Source organism: Candoia aspera, chromosome 15 (genome assembly GCF_035149785.1).
Source record: "Candoia aspera isolate rCanAsp1 chromosome 15, rCanAsp1.hap2, whole genome shotgun sequence".
In the NCBI taxonomy this organism is placed as follows: Eukaryota; Metazoa; Chordata; class Lepidosauria; order Squamata; family Boidae; genus Candoia; species Candoia aspera.
The window spans coordinates 8,716,363-8,732,850 of record NC_086167.1 but is presented as its reverse complement, the minus strand read 5'-3'; the positions used below and the strand labels follow the sequence as shown (position 1 = coordinate 8,732,850).

General features: G+C 44.3%; 1 protein-coding gene across 1 annotated transcript in view; it reads left to right on the top strand.

Annotated features, from left to right (window-relative positions):
* The window catches only part of KSR2 (kinase suppressor of ras 2), a 165,690-nt gene that overhangs the window by 134,021 nt on the left and 15,181 nt on the right, over positions 1-16,488 (top strand). Inside the window, exons 15-16 of the mRNA XM_063315334.1 lie at positions 9,037-9,133; positions 16,314-16,447. Coding sequence (XP_063171404.1) covers positions 9,037-9,133; positions 16,314-16,447 — 231 coding nt within the window. The remainder of the gene's footprint in view (positions 1-9,036; positions 9,134-16,313; positions 16,448-16,488) is intronic.

Below are 16,488 nucleotides of genomic sequence, written 5' to 3'. Positions count from 1 at the left end.
ATCAGTCATTTAAATTAGAAGCAGCAATGCAAACACAATATATTGTTGAAGAAAGTTAAAACCTGCAGCAGCAACAAAAATGAGTCAATTTTAGATATGAGTCTGATGAAAAGAATATTTCTACTGAAGGGAACTGGTATGGTTTCAGTTCTACCACTGAGAATACTGCTGAGTTTTTAATGCTTATTCTCTAAGGATTTCGTCACTGGCTGATATACACGAGATTATTTCATAAAATTGGAAATCTTGGAGGTCTTCTTTAAAGCCCTCCAGACTAGCCTTCTGTTTGAGGATCTCCAGGAGATTGCTGTCCAATCTTTCTTTGAAGGCCTCCAGCAAAACAGAGCATGACGAGTTTCCATTCCACTGACTATGAAAAGATGCTCAGCCCAAATCAACTTTCCTGCGGTATAATCCCATGAGTTTGAAGTATCAGAGAACAAAATTTACGGTGTTCTTGCAGTTACGTAAAATGTCCTAATCCCACACTCATGCCCCTGTTCAATCTTCTTATCTCGGGGGGGGGAAAAAGACATTGTTCCTTCAAGCTTTGTTCATCAACCAGTAGCTGCTTCTTGCTGCTCTGGCATGCTGGGAATTATCATGGCTTTTCTCTCCAAGCCGCCCAAATAAACAGATCATTTATTTTTCTGTGCTTGATTTCTCACCATCCTTTCTCAAATGTGATACACAGAACTTGTCACACAAGGAACATTCTTGTGTACTCATGTTTCAGCTTGAGACAAAGAGCAAATTATTTTATATACAACCCAAGGTTCATCTCACCTAAGAAAATACTATTTTTTTTTCCATTCCTGATGTAGCTTTGTAGCTGCTGGCCTCTTCCTTCCTGAGTATTAAAGAGCTGGGATAATACAGATCCTGTATTTTAAGAGCCTTCAGAGGCAAGGGAGAGGTCCATACCACTTTTCTTGTTACAGATATTCTCCTCTATTAAATATTACTTAGCTGGTTTAGTGTATAATCTTTTCCCAGGAAAGGAAAGGCAACCTAATGCTTTTGGCTTGGCTTGTTTTTCCTGGGGTATGAGGAGGAAATAAGCCAAGATGACCCTGACCTGTTGCATACTTGACCTTTCCCATCCCTTCACTGAAGAGGTACCAGGAACACATTTTCCTCCACAACAGCCCCCCTTGGAATGCCAGCATTGGAAAAACATTATGCTTTCCTAAACACCTTGTCTTTGCAATAGGTGGCCATTAGGACCACCATGCGCTGAAGGTTCATCTCCCCTGCTCCTAACCACTTCTCTAAGTTGGTAAGCATTAACCAGGGTTATCTTGCAAGCCAGCTGTCAAGAGCTTCCATCAAGAAAATTCCACAGTTTGAATAAAGCCCGTCATAGCTGGGCTTTTGATGAGCAGAGCCCAGCTATGATGGAAGGAAGGGAAGACTAATCATCTTATCTTTAAAGTCTAATTTCTATATAGACTATTGCAATGCGCTCTACATGGGGCTACCCTTGAAGAGTATCCGGAAGCTACAGCTGGTCCAAAATGCAGCTGTGCGGGCGATTTTGGGTGCTTCAAGATCAGCAGATATTACCCCGTTGCTGCGCGAGCTGCATTGGGTGCCAGTTTGCTTCCGGGTTCAATTCAAGGTGTTGGTTACTACCTTTAAAGCCCTACATGGGATGGGACCAGGTTACCTGGGGGACCATCTCATTCCCATAACATCGACCTGCCCCACCCGGTCAGGCAGGAGGGCATGCTACGGACCCCATCAGTAAAGGAATTTCATCTAGCGGGGTCCAGGAGGTGAGCCTTCTCGGCAGTGGCACCCGCCCTTTGGAATATCTTGCCCCTGGAGTTGAGACGGGTCTCCTCACTCCCAGACTTCCAGAAGAAATTGAAGACCTGGTTCTGCCACCTTGCTTGGGATGGGGATGGTGACAGCTCCACCTGGGGTTGGCTGGCACCATAGCACCCCTTATTGATTGTGGTTCCATCGTTATGAACTATAGCCTGAAATGCGGCATAAGAAGAGGATTCCGGTGTACTTGAGCTTCGTGGGTTTAGTTGATTTTTAGTAGGATTGTTATGGTCTGTTGATGCTGATCAGAAGAGCACCCATTTATCACTATTGATCCATTAGCTTCCATGTTTAGTTTATCATGCATGAATAAACCATGGAATAGAGTAATACTAGGCAGTCTGTGCAAGTAACTTGGAGTTAAACTGATTGATGGAGTATTTTGAGTATTTTGTAGAAACAGCTCATGGTTCTGAATGGAAAAATCAACCCTATACTAGAAACATAAGCTAGAAGGAGGCAGATAGAAGATTGTGTTCCATTGATGCAGCTTTGGCCAATTCCTATGAGACTTCCAAGTTGCCAAGATTCTGTGCATAGAACAATTAATGATATTAAACTTGTTCTGATCCAACAAGACCCTGTAGATCCTTTTTTAAATGAAAGAGAGTTCATTCTTATACACTGTAGGTATCATTTGTACCTCTAGCTGTATCCCATATCCATACACACCTGTCTACCTCTCTGAAGGATCTACTTCCCCAAATTCTGGTGGACATCTCACTGCCAACACCTGAGATATTCTTGAAATCTCAAGAGATGATCTCATAACTTTTCCTTCCACTGATGAAACCTCAACCAGCCACCCAGGACTATTGGCTGGTTATGACCCTTAACCAAACGGATGTTCATCCAGCAGAAGCTAATTCCAAGTACTGTCTTACTGCTGGTATTTCGAATCCTACCCTGGGAGGCTTTTTTTGGTCTAAAATGTAGAGTAAAATGCTTGAAGTAAACAAAAATAGATTAGATATGGGAAGGCTATTGCTATCTTTCTGCTGTTGCTCATACAAAGTCACACTGGCTTGTTAGTTTGATTCATTTTCCCACTGCCTCCAGCTTGTGTAAATAGACAGCACAACTCTTCCCCACCCTCACCCACCCCCACCCCCAACCAAAGAAGCAATTTGGGATTGTGCTCGCTTGGCTGAACATTCCTCAAACGGATTGCAAAGTCCAAACGAGCTATTCCCTAGGAAGGTAGGGCTGGCAGTAGTGACATTGGGTGGCCAGCAACTCTATGAAATAAGTGTGCTCTCTCTCTTTCCGCCATGTGCATTAAAAGCCTGTTAATAATGAACTCCTTACCTTTGCTAGTGTGAGTGCTGTTACCAAAGCAATGTGGCATGCTTTGTAGCTTCATGCTTCAAAAGCTGTGTGGAGTTCCTTGTGTGTATGTATATGTATATTTTTGCATGTGTTGGATGATGGGGAGGAAACTGGTTTAAGGTTATGGTCAGAATTGTCAGGCTCAGCCCAAGAACAACGAAGAGTCAGTCCATTCAAACTCCAGTTCTTTATTTGCTCACACCATACAGACAGGATCTTGCCAGACTAAAGCAAGTCCACCTAACCTCAGGGGAAATAACCTGGGAAGGCTGTAGGGCAGGGCTATCCTGAACCTCTTCATCTTCCCACCATTGCCTTCTGGAATGTGCCTCTGCTTATTTCCTCCACCTCCTTGGAATGTGCTCCCTCCTTCCTGAGAGCCAGCAGCACCGCTGAAATCCACTGCAGAATAAAGAGAGACCAAGTGACTCCCTGTGAAGACTAGACAGCAGCTTTTCCATGAGAGGGAATAGTCCAGATAAGACCTCCTTGCTTACAGCCACAGGACAAGAATTGCCCATGAGTCCTTCAAGTTCCTTGCAAGTAACAGTGTTGTCTGACACTGCCATGGAAGTCAACGTAGGTTTTAGCTGAAGGCCGCCTTAATTGCGTACATAGCAATCAACATTTAATTACCAACTATCTATCTCACCTTGGGGGGCTCACAGAGAGTCAAATCCTGGTCAAGATGGACAAATAGCTTGACCTGATATGAGTCAGTTACCTATGTAGGGGGGTATGTAAGGCTACCGTAGCGTGAGATTTCACATCATCAGCTTGGCTGTTTATAACGGTCTTTATTTAGTAAACATTTTGTCCTCTAGCCTATGAATCTGGCATGGACACCCAGGAATTCAAGGGGGAAAGAAAATTAGACATGCCGCATTTCAGAGACCAGCAAAGCAAGGAAGAGAGACTGTTTCGCGCTCCTTGTATGGAAAGGATTGGCCGTTTACAAAGCAGTGTATCAGCCAGGTGCTTCTTAATTGGCCAATTTAATGGTGTCGAGACCTTGTTTGGAGTGCCTGCCTAACACAGTGAGTTCAGTTGGGTTGCCAGGTTCTCGCTTAACATTTGCAAATTTCTCTTTCTAAGCAGAGTGTGCCTGGATAAATGACTAGATTCTGAAGGGCCTCCTTCAAGAGGGAATCAGGTGGCATGTGTATAAAAGGGAGTTTACGTTTCTTTCATTTGGAAAAAATATACCTCTTAACCATGATGGTTGAAAGAGCTTTAGGTCAATAGTACCTTTGGAAGTGGGGGAAGAAAACCAGCAATTTTTCAGCTAGGGAGAGCAGAAACATTGCCATGATCTTTGGCTCCTTAAGGTATTTTCTTTGATGCTTGCATAGCTGAAGGGAGGCAAAGAAAATAACCCAGCAAAGGGAGCTCTTGAAAAGATCAGGCAGGTGGCTTCATAATAGCATAATAGCAGGTGTTGCAAGGTAGCAGCAAACAAATTCTTCTGTACTTACATATGAAAGGCTCCCACTTCTTCATCAGGGAGTCTCTGTGTCTCTAATATTTGCTGCCGTCCTTTCTTAGTCTTCTGACTGATGAAGACCACTTGGAAAGGTGATTCAGTAAGCTCTCTGCATCTCTTTTTTTCTCTTGGGCAAACTTTTTCGTAGAAACTACCTTCTTCTACATGAAGTCAATGTGTATTGAACTCAATGGGCACAACTGTGGCTTGGTAATAGTGCATATCGCATGCCGGCAGCCCCGGGATCAAGCACTTGAAAAGATAGCTTCTGGAAAACTCCTTCCCATCAGCATTTGCTGGATATCTAATCTTGTGTATGGTTGCTTTCTATTTAAACTTTTGCTTTTCAGAGGCCACAACACTGCCCCAGAGATGGCACAGTAATGCAGAAGGAGTGAGAAGGCTGTTTGGTTCCTTTCAAATAAATAAATAAATCATCACCCTATATAAGACAATGCCAACATTCTTTACCAAGAGGACAGAAGGAAAAAGAGATATGAAAATGTCAGATGCATGAGAAAACACACTCATCCCCCTGGGAGAAGGCTTTGAGTGCCGAGTTATTAAAAATCTGAGTTTCGAATCCCTGTGTATCTCCCCCATCTTCCCTTGCTGAATTAGGGTTGACACCTGATTTTTCCCAACAGGCTCCTCATCTTTACAAGTTCTCTGACAGCAGATACAGCATGGCCTTCTCCATGCTCGGAAGAGCTGTTCCTTTTCAGTTTAATCAGTAGAGGCCACTGAGAGGTTGGTTCAGTTTGCCTTTTGATCAACGCCTCAGACTGGATTTGCAGATATCATCCTAAATGACATAGTCAATCCCTAAAAACCAAACCAAATCCAAAAGAAAAGAATTTGGGAGATCAAAACTGGCATCCATCCATGCCTACTCCCCAGGACCTACATTTTGCATTTGTGCAAATGAGCAAATATGTTCTGTTGGCCTTCTTTCAGCTTTCTGGCTTATCTTGGAGAACATCTAAAATGAAGTTCAGAGCCAACGGTTCATGCTACTTGACTATTATTTCAGGAGCTGGGGAGTTTTATTTGGCCTTGTAAACTTACATGCACACTGATTAAATCCTGTGCCAGAGTCTTACAGATTGCACCAGCATTTTTGTATATGCCTTAATCAAGTTCTTAGGGGATCCTAAGGATCCCACCTGCTCTTTTTAACATTCCAAATTTTAAAGACAAAGTGCAGGCAGATTGGGAAAAGGCTTTCTTTACAGCAGTGCCTGAATTTGGGAAGTATTGCTTTAAAAGAGTTCATCTGGAAATGCAATGATAAGAGTTTTAGGTAGCAAGCTAATACTTAGTTACTTGCCACCTACTTTGTTTTCTGCTGCATGTTTGGTACACAACTTTTCCACCACAGAGAGAAAGCAGTTGGGGAACCTGTTTATTTTAATTTTGTGGACAAATTTGAGATGATATCTACCTCTACCTCTACCTCTACCTCTATCTCTCTTAGACATTTATAAGGGTGGGGGAAACATTAACAGACAATGAACTACACAGGACCAGCCACCCATGCTAACCCAAGGCCTGGAGAAAGAGCAGATTTAAGCAATCCTTGTCTCTGTCCAATCCTTCCTTCGAGACCATTTTCTTTTGTGGTTCATTTGCTTTCAGAACGAAAATATTAGAGTCAGCAAACTGTCAGTCTTGTGTACTTTTAGCTTCACTCAAAGGATCCATTCACTGGGGCAAGATATCCCCAGTATCTATCATCCACAATTTTCAGCTACATGAAGGGGGGAAAGGGTACCTCTACCAAAACTGTGAGATTAGTTTCTTCACCCCATTTTTGCCCCTTCTGCTGTCTGTGACCGCTATCTCCCTCCAGTGCTGGTATCAATTTTTATACCCAGTGAATGGATCAAGCAGCTGATAACACTGCTAGGGCTCAGCTAAGTCCTTTTGAAAAACAGGGCATTTAGTGGGGCTGAGAAAAAGGGCCTTCTCCATGGTGGCTCCCTCCCTATGGAACATCATCCCCCAAGATTGGCCCCCACCTCGCTCCTTTTCCAGAATGCCCTGAAGACGTGGTTTTATCAGCGGGCCTGGGGATCCCAGGTCGATTCGGAGTGATCAAGTGGTTAGTTTGAGTGTGTTTGTTGCCACGGTGTGTGTGTGTGTGTGATTGGTTTTTTGTATTATGGATTTCAATTTTGTAAGCTGCCTGGAGTCACCATGTGTGAGTTGGACAGCTATATACATTTGTTCAATAAATAAATAAAATAATAAAATATACAGACCCTGCTCACCACATAGTAGGTACCTCACTGATAGCAACAGGTAGCATAGGCAGGTTCCACTGCCTCAGTTGAAGGGGGTCCAGCTGTTGCCCGACTGTTGCGCTTGACCCTGCCGCCTTGTCTTGCTGCGCATCTTTTCCCAGCATAATTACTACCCAAGTGGAGGACTCACTCTTTCAGTTTCGCCTGTTGGCCTCAATGTGCCTTGTATATTAGGCCACCTGCTCCAAGTCTGCATGCACTCCCTCCAGAGAGGCTGAGCAGTTCATACCATTTTCATTTCTCTCTCATTAATTTCTGCCCCGGCTTCCATTGTTTTGAATTTCTGCCACAGCAGGCCCTTCCAAGGCTTCATTGGCCACTTGATTCGCAGAATTGCTCAGACTGGGATGTGATGGCTACACAGATGGCCTGATTGCATGGTCCAACCGCCCCATCATTGTTGAGATGAGCTGTGACGAGAAGCACAGAAGAGACAGTGAATGGACTAGAAAGTTTGCTTGCTATACAGAGCCCAGGCATCACTAGGACTTGTTAGAAAGACAAAAGTATCAGAAATGCCGTAAGGAAAACAACGATCCTGCTCCATGTCATTTCTCTTTCTTCCCCACTACGGAAAATAAAATACACAGTCATTATTCCAGAAAGCATCTTGGTCTGGGTTGTACATCAGATCAGAAATGGGAAGATGTCTACGTTCAATGATATAAAAAGTCCACAATGGTGTATATATATATGTATATAGGGCTGGGTAAGCTACTATATAGAAACAGGCAGCAAGCCCCATGCTCTCTCGCACTGATGATGTGACCTAGTCAGGTAATGAAATGTCTGCCAACAAACAACCAAGCTCAGAGAGCACCAAGGACTCCATAGTTCAACCCTGAGCTACAGAGATTCTTTCCTATTGGAACTTCTGAAAATATTGCCAAGAAAATGGCAGGGACTTGCCCAGGCAGCATCTGAGAATCAGACACAATTAAACAGATTAAAAAATATATATTAACTATTTCTGAACCAACTTTTCCCCATTTTTTTTAAATGTGACCGTTGAGTGTGTTACTGTTCAGGTATTTTGCGGGAAATGATTGCATTCCAGTTTTTTGTTTCTCTGTTGCTCGGTGGATTCTGAAGCCAGCTCTTTGCTGCTGAAGAATTTATTGAAGTTTGGGCCTGAGCTGAAGCCCACTCAGAGGCCTCAGAAAGCGAAATGAATCTGGAACTGAACCTAAATCTGAAGGGGTGCAAGCCTTTTAATCCCAAGGGTCATCTTGCTCACCCCTTTTGCCCACAACCCCTGGAATGTGGCTCCCAAGGGTGAGGGGTCCTGCCTCCTGGAGTGCGATGCGGGGGAGGAAGAAGCTGGAGCGTTGTGACGGCAGCCGAGGTGGGCGGGAAGAAGAACAGCGGAAGGCATCCGTGCCTCTGCCACTCAGCAGAAACCCGATTAAATTAACACCTGCGATCCTCTAAGCTGATTTTATTTTAGATGATTTATTATCAGGTATTTGGCGTGCGCTCTCTCCCTTCGCCCGTAACGAGCGTAGGTGGGCATTAGAGCCAATGTGTGCCGTGGAGAGGGGGTCCCTTGTGCGGGGAAGAAGTCGAGGCAGCATCCGCCCACAGACTCTATTACATGATTCAAATGTCAATACAAATTTTAATTGGTTTCAGTGTCCCCTCCTTTCCCCCAGCACTGGCAGCTGCATTTGGTAATTAAGACTCCACAAATAGATTTCTCGGCAGCAGAAAAAGGGAGATGGGCAAATCTTGCCCGGCTGATGGTTTTTTCCCCCCTTTTGTGAGTCTTGTCTTCATGTCACAAGACTCATTCTGCCGAGGCAAGCCTCTGGGCATCGTAACATGGGTCTAAGACATGTATAAAACCAGGAACTGGGGATACACCAAGCTCTGAATATCCCAAGTTGAATTCGGGTTCCCTCCCTCTGTACAACCTTGTACACAAGGCCCAGACTGTTTTTTGTTCTTCTGATTGGAAATCCACCTCTTTCCTTTATTTCTTTCGCAAGTTCTCTGTCCGGATTTCACAGCAGGCTTTCTGGGACTGGCTTCCCTCTTCTTCCCATTGACACCGTCAGTCACTTAAAATTCTGCTCTTCTTTTCAGCCTGTGCAAAGGACGAACCCTCTACTCCGTGGTGAGAGATGTCAAAATCGTCCTGGATGTCAACAAAACACGACAGATTGCTCAAGAGATTGTCAAGGTAGGAGAGGAGAGGAGAGGAGGACAGCTTGCTCCAAGCATGTCCTGGGCACTCTAGAGTGGGTAATTTGATGCCAGGAGGAGAAATCACCATTACAATCCAAAAATCCTGAAGCTGGTTTAAAAAATTTTTTTTTTAAAAGCTATTGAAACAATGAAACTTGCTTAAAATAATCCATATGTAAACCCAGAGAGAGATGAGTGTTTTAAAGGCTTTTATAGAGGCAGCACAGATGTTAGTCCCCTTTATCCCAGTGGCCAGCTGGGAAAAGCTATTCTCATCCATGATTCTGTTATCTCTGGGGAGGTGGGTGACAAGCACTTCTGGGGGAGTTCACAGAAAGAAGGTTCCCACCATATGAACATGGAAGTGCTGTCAGCCAGCTTCCTTCTAACTCCTTTGTACCATGTTGTCACCTCGATCATTCCTCTCTATTCTGTTCTAGCCTACGCCAAGCTTATTACTTGGTTTCATGGGCTTCCGATAACATTCTTCCCCTCTCTCCATCTCTGGCTGTTGAACAGACATGACTTCCTGACACTCTCCATGTCCCCATCCCTACAAAAAATAAAATACTCTTTCTCTTGCCAGTCATTTGAAAGCAACGGATGAGTTCCTTGCAGTTTTTGCTGACTATCTAGATACTGTGACCTGCTCTTCACGGTGACCATGGTTTTGTTTGAGAGGCAGCCACTGAATAATAATCCTAATTAACCACAAAGGAGGAGGAGTGTGCCCTCCTAAGGAGTTGTGTAATTCTGGCCTTAAACCCTTCACTCATGGCCCTAATAGAACGCTCAAATTTATCCTGCATTCAGAACACAACTAAAGAAATCAGTCCCAAAACCAGCAGCTATATTCACACAGTATGCTAAGGTTGGTTAGTTTTAATCTTGATTAGGGTGAGGTTTTTTTGGGAGCTCTAGTGTTTTATGCAAGCTACAGCGCATTCGGTTTATGGTTGTATAGTAACTGGGTTAATGTGTTGTAGAAACTTGTGAATGTGAGGTCCCAAGTTTATTCTCTGGTATCTTCAGGTGAATCAGTCTGGGAAAATCCAAAGGTCAACTTTCTGCTAGGATTGGGACCATATCTATCCCTGCAAATATCACAGAGTCCGATGGATAGAATTTCAGTCAGGAAAGCTTCCAGCCACAAGGCTGTATCCTGTACCCCAAGATCATGGTGGCCCTTCAGATGTTGCTGAACTACAAGCCCCATCCCCTTTCATTATTCACCATGCTGCTTGGGGCTGCTTGGAGTGGTAGTTCAGAACACTTGGAAGGCCTTAGTCCCCTACCTTTGTTATACAGTCTTTCCCCAGGGATATTGGGAGAAAGTTTAGCTCAGTGATAGAACAATGTCTTGATGCTGGAGTAAATTCAATACATACAATCTCCATATCAAAAAGGAGTGAGTAATATTAGGTTAGATGAACCAATCATCAAATCTGGCTTTTAAAAATTTCATTTATACCTCTTCACACCCTCATTTTATTTATTTTTTATTCTCTCCCCTATTCTCTTGCATTCTTGTTATTACTGTGTTTCATTCTGGCTTGTCCATCAACGTAGTCTGCAGGCCAGAGATGGGGAAACCATTACAGCATCACCTTTGAAATGTAGGATTGTTATCACACCCTGAAATGCAGGGTTGGTAACCTTGAAATACAGGGATGTGCGTGATCATTAATAGGCAGTGTGAATTCTCATTTCCCTAAAGCGGAAGAAGTTCTCAATGTACAGATAATAAACATCCTCAAGAAAATTCAGTTTTCAGAGATTTACTAAATGGAGAAAAGACTTCATCAGAATGTTACAAAGGTTATAATTCTACTGAAAGAATTATACTCAAGGGATAAAACGTTACATTCCTTGTGTACAGGGCGTACCTATGTTAATTCTATTCTATGTGGCCAGATTCCTCCTGAGGTCATAAATCAGCTATGGGAAGGCCAGAACGAAAAACGGAGCAGGAGTGATCTTTTCATATATCCCCACCGTCTGTGGATGCATGTATACATACCCTGTTGATTTACATAATTAATGGCCATAATTAATATTAATCCACCCATCCATCTATTCCTTCATTCTTTGAGTTGATCAACATCCCTGCATCTGTTGTACAGACCTCCATCCTTCCCGGCATGCTTCCCATTTGCCTTCACCCATTCATCGTCTCTTCTTTCCTTCTTTGTATTCAGCTTCCTCTTCTCCAGTTCACAAACATATATCTGTTCAGTCATCTCTCCACTAATTTGCAACTAGATCATCTTTATTACCATCACTGAGCAGCAAATTAAATAGTGAACATCATAAAAAGGTTTTTTAAAAAAAGCACAAGGATCCATGGCACAGGAAAGAAAGCATAGATATCATCTAGAAAAATATCTTAAAGTCTGAAACATTTTTAAGATATCAACAGGAGTGCATATGGCATTTACTGGAGTAAGTATGGTAGCAGGATATTAAAAGCAGAACCTAAGTGCTAAAAGGGGACGCGGTGGCGCTGCGGGTTAAACCGCTGAGCTGCCGATCGGAAGGTCGGCGGTTCGAAACCGCGCAGCGGGGTGAGCTCCCGTGGCTAGTCCCAGCTCCTGCTCACCTAGCAGTTCGAAAACATGCCAATGTGAGTAGATCAATAGGTACCGCTTCGGCGGGAAGGTAACGGCGTTCCGAGTCATCATGCCGACCACATGACCCGGAAGTGTCCCTAGGGACAACGCCGGCTCCAAGGCTTAGAAACGGAGATGAGCACCGCCCCCTAGAGTCGGATTCGACTGGACTTTACGTCGAGGGAAACCTTTACCTTTACCTTAAGTGCTAAAAACAAAGAATAAAAATACTTTAAGAGTCAAATACTAGAATTTTGCCCACTGAGTATTGTACTATTGAGTAAATATGGGACTTGAGTTTCTGTCTATGTATATGCGTGTTAAGTAAAATCTTATATTGGTCAATGGTGGATATGACAGAAGATAAGACCTAGATCCAATGTAAGTGTCCCGATTACCAGGAAACACACTGAGACAATGACTTGGTCTCTAATATTTATTACTAGTACTTAACAAGAATCCTAACAAACTGAGGAAGCGTGGGAAAACCCAGCCATATAAACCCCAAAGGTTAAGGCGGTCCCGATCTGTGTCTCTTTGAATGGCTGAACAGTTCCTCAGTGCTACGCATGCGCTTGACAGTCTGGGTGAGAGCCCCCTGCTCGCCATCCTTACTCATGACAGTAAGGAACAGAAGAACGAAGTAAAAGCGTACAGTAATAAAATCAGAAAATTAAGAAAATAGTTTCCTCCATAAGACAATGGCCACTGAGTGAAATTTTGTGACCCTCCTGGTATTCTGGTCTGATAGCAAGGAACAAATAAGATTGTCCTCTAGGCAGAAGGGACTTCTGTTGGCAGGTGAAACCATGAGGGTGGAGAGTAAGTTACTATGGAGAGGGCATCAAAGGGGCCTCAGGTTCCTCCACAGCACAAAGACAAATCTGATCTGCAGAAGGAATCTTATTATATCTTTCTTCCAACAATGCAGAGGGCAAGACATTAAAGCGGGCTAAAGCTCTGCAGTGTGATGGGCAGGTGATGTTAAATAAATAGGTTGCTGGCATGAAAGGTCTCCCGTTTATATACTGCTAGTTGCAGTGGCCTGATATGCCCCGCTCGACATGACGTGCTGTGTCAAAGACCTGCTGCCATATGACAACTCTCATTTTTGGAAGCCCTGGGGCTAGGAGGCTGTCACCCGAGAAACCACACACTGACGTAAGTCGCTTTGGATCCTAGCTTTCCAAGAAGAGGGGAAATTATCAGGAAGAATCACGGCAGCCATAGAATTCCTGGAAAAGTGAAGCTGAAGTCAAAAATAGAGCCGGCATACACGGGCCCTAAAGTCCAAGGGAATCTGTCCCGTTCTGAGTGCTGCATCTGGAAAACCACGAGGCACTCCAAGGATTTGGAGGGCATTGTATCTAAGGACGTCCAGTTATTGCACGCCCATACTTGTGAGCCACATAACGTTTGGGAGACATCGCTTTGAAAAGCCTTACAGCAGCGGGTACATTCTTACTTCCTCTGGTATAAAGGAAGCCAAATATAGCGTCTGATGTTATTATCAGAGATAGACTTAATTCGTTCCCACCAGACGCCCGACGGTTGGAATGCTCTGCTGAGATATTCAGAAGATGGAACTTGGTCTACGGTATTATTATTTATCTGCCATCGATGCTTGCGACGTCTCCATCCCTTTGAAAAGACCGTTGTTTTAGTTTTGGAGTAGCCAATGCACAACTATACAAAGAATTTAGCTCCCGTATCCTATCTCCTCTGGCCTGCTGGACAGCTGCCGAAGTGATGGAGTAAGAACCGGTGAGGAACGATGAGGGGGGAACAATCATCTCTTCCATTCCTGGTTCTGGACCAGTGAGAAAAACAGAGCTTCACCGGTCTGCCTTTGGATCATGCGGTGTCTTGCTCCTAGAATGACTGAAGTCAATTGGAACTGTATCCTAACATGAGGATCGAGGGGGTTTGAAGTTGTTTTTAGCCCCTGTGATCCAGAAGGGGGCACTAGCAAGTCATCCACCATGAAGGTCAGACCTGAGGCTGTTCAAGGCCTTTTGATTAGGGGAAAACTCTTCCTGCAAGACCACCTTTCTAAGGTGGCTTACAGGTAGAGCTGGAATGGAGTGCGTGCGTGCATGTGTGTGTGTGTGTGTGTGTGTGTTCCCAAAACAGCATGGACATTTACTCCAGTTCTACTTTTTTTGGCCCCAAGTGGCCCATGAATTCTTACGGCAGAGTTACCAAACATCCGCAGCGAAGAGAGGCTGCTCCAAAGAGATGCCGCATCAGCAGTAATGTCAAGGAATGCCATCATTGGAACATTCAGATTGCAGCTGAAATAGTGGTGAGATTCTCTGGCACCCCGAACCTTGTCCTAAGATTAGGCCTGGAAGGATATTTCCTGGGATGAGTCCTGTGAATCGTGTCTCTGTTTATTGTGAGCCAGGTTCCCTGACCTTCCGTCCCAGACTTGGTTGTTACCAAAGGGGCAGCTCTGGCCATTGGATGGCATCTGTCTGAAGGTTCATATAAACCCCTTGATGAACTCTTGAGGGAGAGGCAAAACGGTGCAGTTTAGCAAAGAAGCCAGCGAATCACATTCTCTCTGGACAGACCTTTCTTCAAAGAGGCCAGTGCCAAGGGGGCCTAAGATGGCAGTTTTTGTGAGTACCGACCGGAGCTTTTTAAAGAGGAGAAAGGTGGATGACAAATTGCCCTGTCTCCACATCCATTATGTTTCTAGACCATTAACAACAATGTTGCAAGCAAGCCGTGGGTGGATGTCTCAAGATTACAGTGGGGGGCAGGTGGGTGGAGAGCGATCCATCTTAACCTTCTGGGCACTGGAGGCTTTCTTGAGTGATGAGATTTCAGCTCACCAAACTCCAAGAAATCTTTATAATCTTCACCTGTCGCTGCCACCACCTCCTCCTTTTTCATGATGAGTGCTTGCTGGTAGCTTCTTGATGTTTTATTGTTATCCTTTGATAACCATTTGGGGGAAATGAGTCCTGCGAGGGGCTCAGCTATGTTTTGCCATCCCTGTGGACAGAGATGATGTAGCTGTTTGAATGCAGAAGCTAGGGTATCTCTGCTTCAGGCTGGGGGAGACTCCTGTCCGAAACCAAGAGAGGCATGGGACCAGGTTACCTGAGGGACCATCTCATCCCCATAACATCGACCCCCCCCCCCCGGTCAGGCAGGGAGGGCATGCTACAGACCCCATCGGCAAAGGAATTTCATCTAGCGGGGTCCAGGAGGCAAGCCTTCTTGGCAGTGGTACCCGCCCTTTGGAATATCTTGCCCCCAGAGTTGAGATGAGTCTCCTCACTCCCGGACTTCCAGAAGAAATTGAAGGTCTGGTTCTGCTGCCTCGCTTGGGATGGGGAGGGTGACAGCTCCACCTGGGGTTGGCTGGCACCATAGCACCCCTTATTGATCGTGGTCCCATCCCTGCTTGGATTTATATTTATTATTTTATTTATATTTTTAGACTGCAACTCAGGTTGATATGTTTTTACCATTATTTTATTATGAACCGCCCAGAGTCCCCCGTTGGGGGAGATGGGCGGTGATATAAATTTAAATAATAAATAAATACATAAATTAGCATAGGTCAAGGTCACACAACTTCTTTCGGACTCTGAAGTTTGGCTTGTGAGGGCTGGGAGCAGTGATCCAAAAAGTGGGTGGGACGTTTTCAGTGAATTTCAGTGAAACCTGAATTGCATAAAAACACAACAAATAATAGACTTTTCCACATCAGTTTAGCCCCTTTCTCCCTTGAGTTATGTCAACAATCACGGGGTGGCAGCAACTTTGCCAAGACATCTGGGACCTCCTCCTAAGGCTTGTCAGGGGTGCATTCAGGTGGAGCATCCCTGGCATAGACGTTGCTGGATGAGAGTCATGGTCAAACCAAGGAAAGGATCTTCCTGTGTTCCCCTTGATGTGTAGGTCTGAGGGGGCCTCATCTGATGAAATGTCAAAAGCCAAAAGAAACGCAAAACAGGATTTCCACTGGCCCATCCAACCAAAGAGCAGGATATAAATATGCTAAGTAAATAATGAAGAAATCTTACTAGTAAGAGCAGAGCATCCAAGCCACTATGATTCTTAGGGAGAAAAAATGAAGAAAGGTTGACAGGATATCGCCTGCAGTGGGGGGAAAACAATTAATAGGTGATGCAATTTTTGAAGAGTTGCCAAGTAGAGGTTGGAAGAAATTTGTTTTTCTCTTGCTCAGAGGATTGTACCTAAACCAATGGGTTTGAATTATAACAATGAGGATTTTGGTGAAGTGCTAGAAAGAGCTCTGAGTGGTTTGACAGTGGATCAGATTGCTTCAGAAGAGGGCCAGAAGTCTTTTGTTTGAGATTTTTAGACATATCACTTAGCCTGTGTTGATATGGGCTTGGACCTGATGGCTTTTAAGGGACCTTCAGACTTCATAATTGTAAGATACATTATAGATTAACCCACATCTGAAGTGTCCCCCCCAAAGTGTCTTAGCTTGTTTGGACCTGCATGCATAATTCTAAAAATTGTTTTAAAATTGCATAGAAGTCTCTCTGCAACTGTTCACTCCGTTTCCTTGTTTTACAGGGAATGGGCTATCTGCACGCAAAGGGGATTCTCCATAAAGATCTCAAATCTAAAAATATATTCTATGACAACGGGAAAGTGGTGATCACAGATTTTGGCCTCTTCAGTATATCTGGAGTTCTGCAAGCAGGCAGGTATGTTGAAGATCATCATCTTCCTCAGCTCCCGGCTCTGC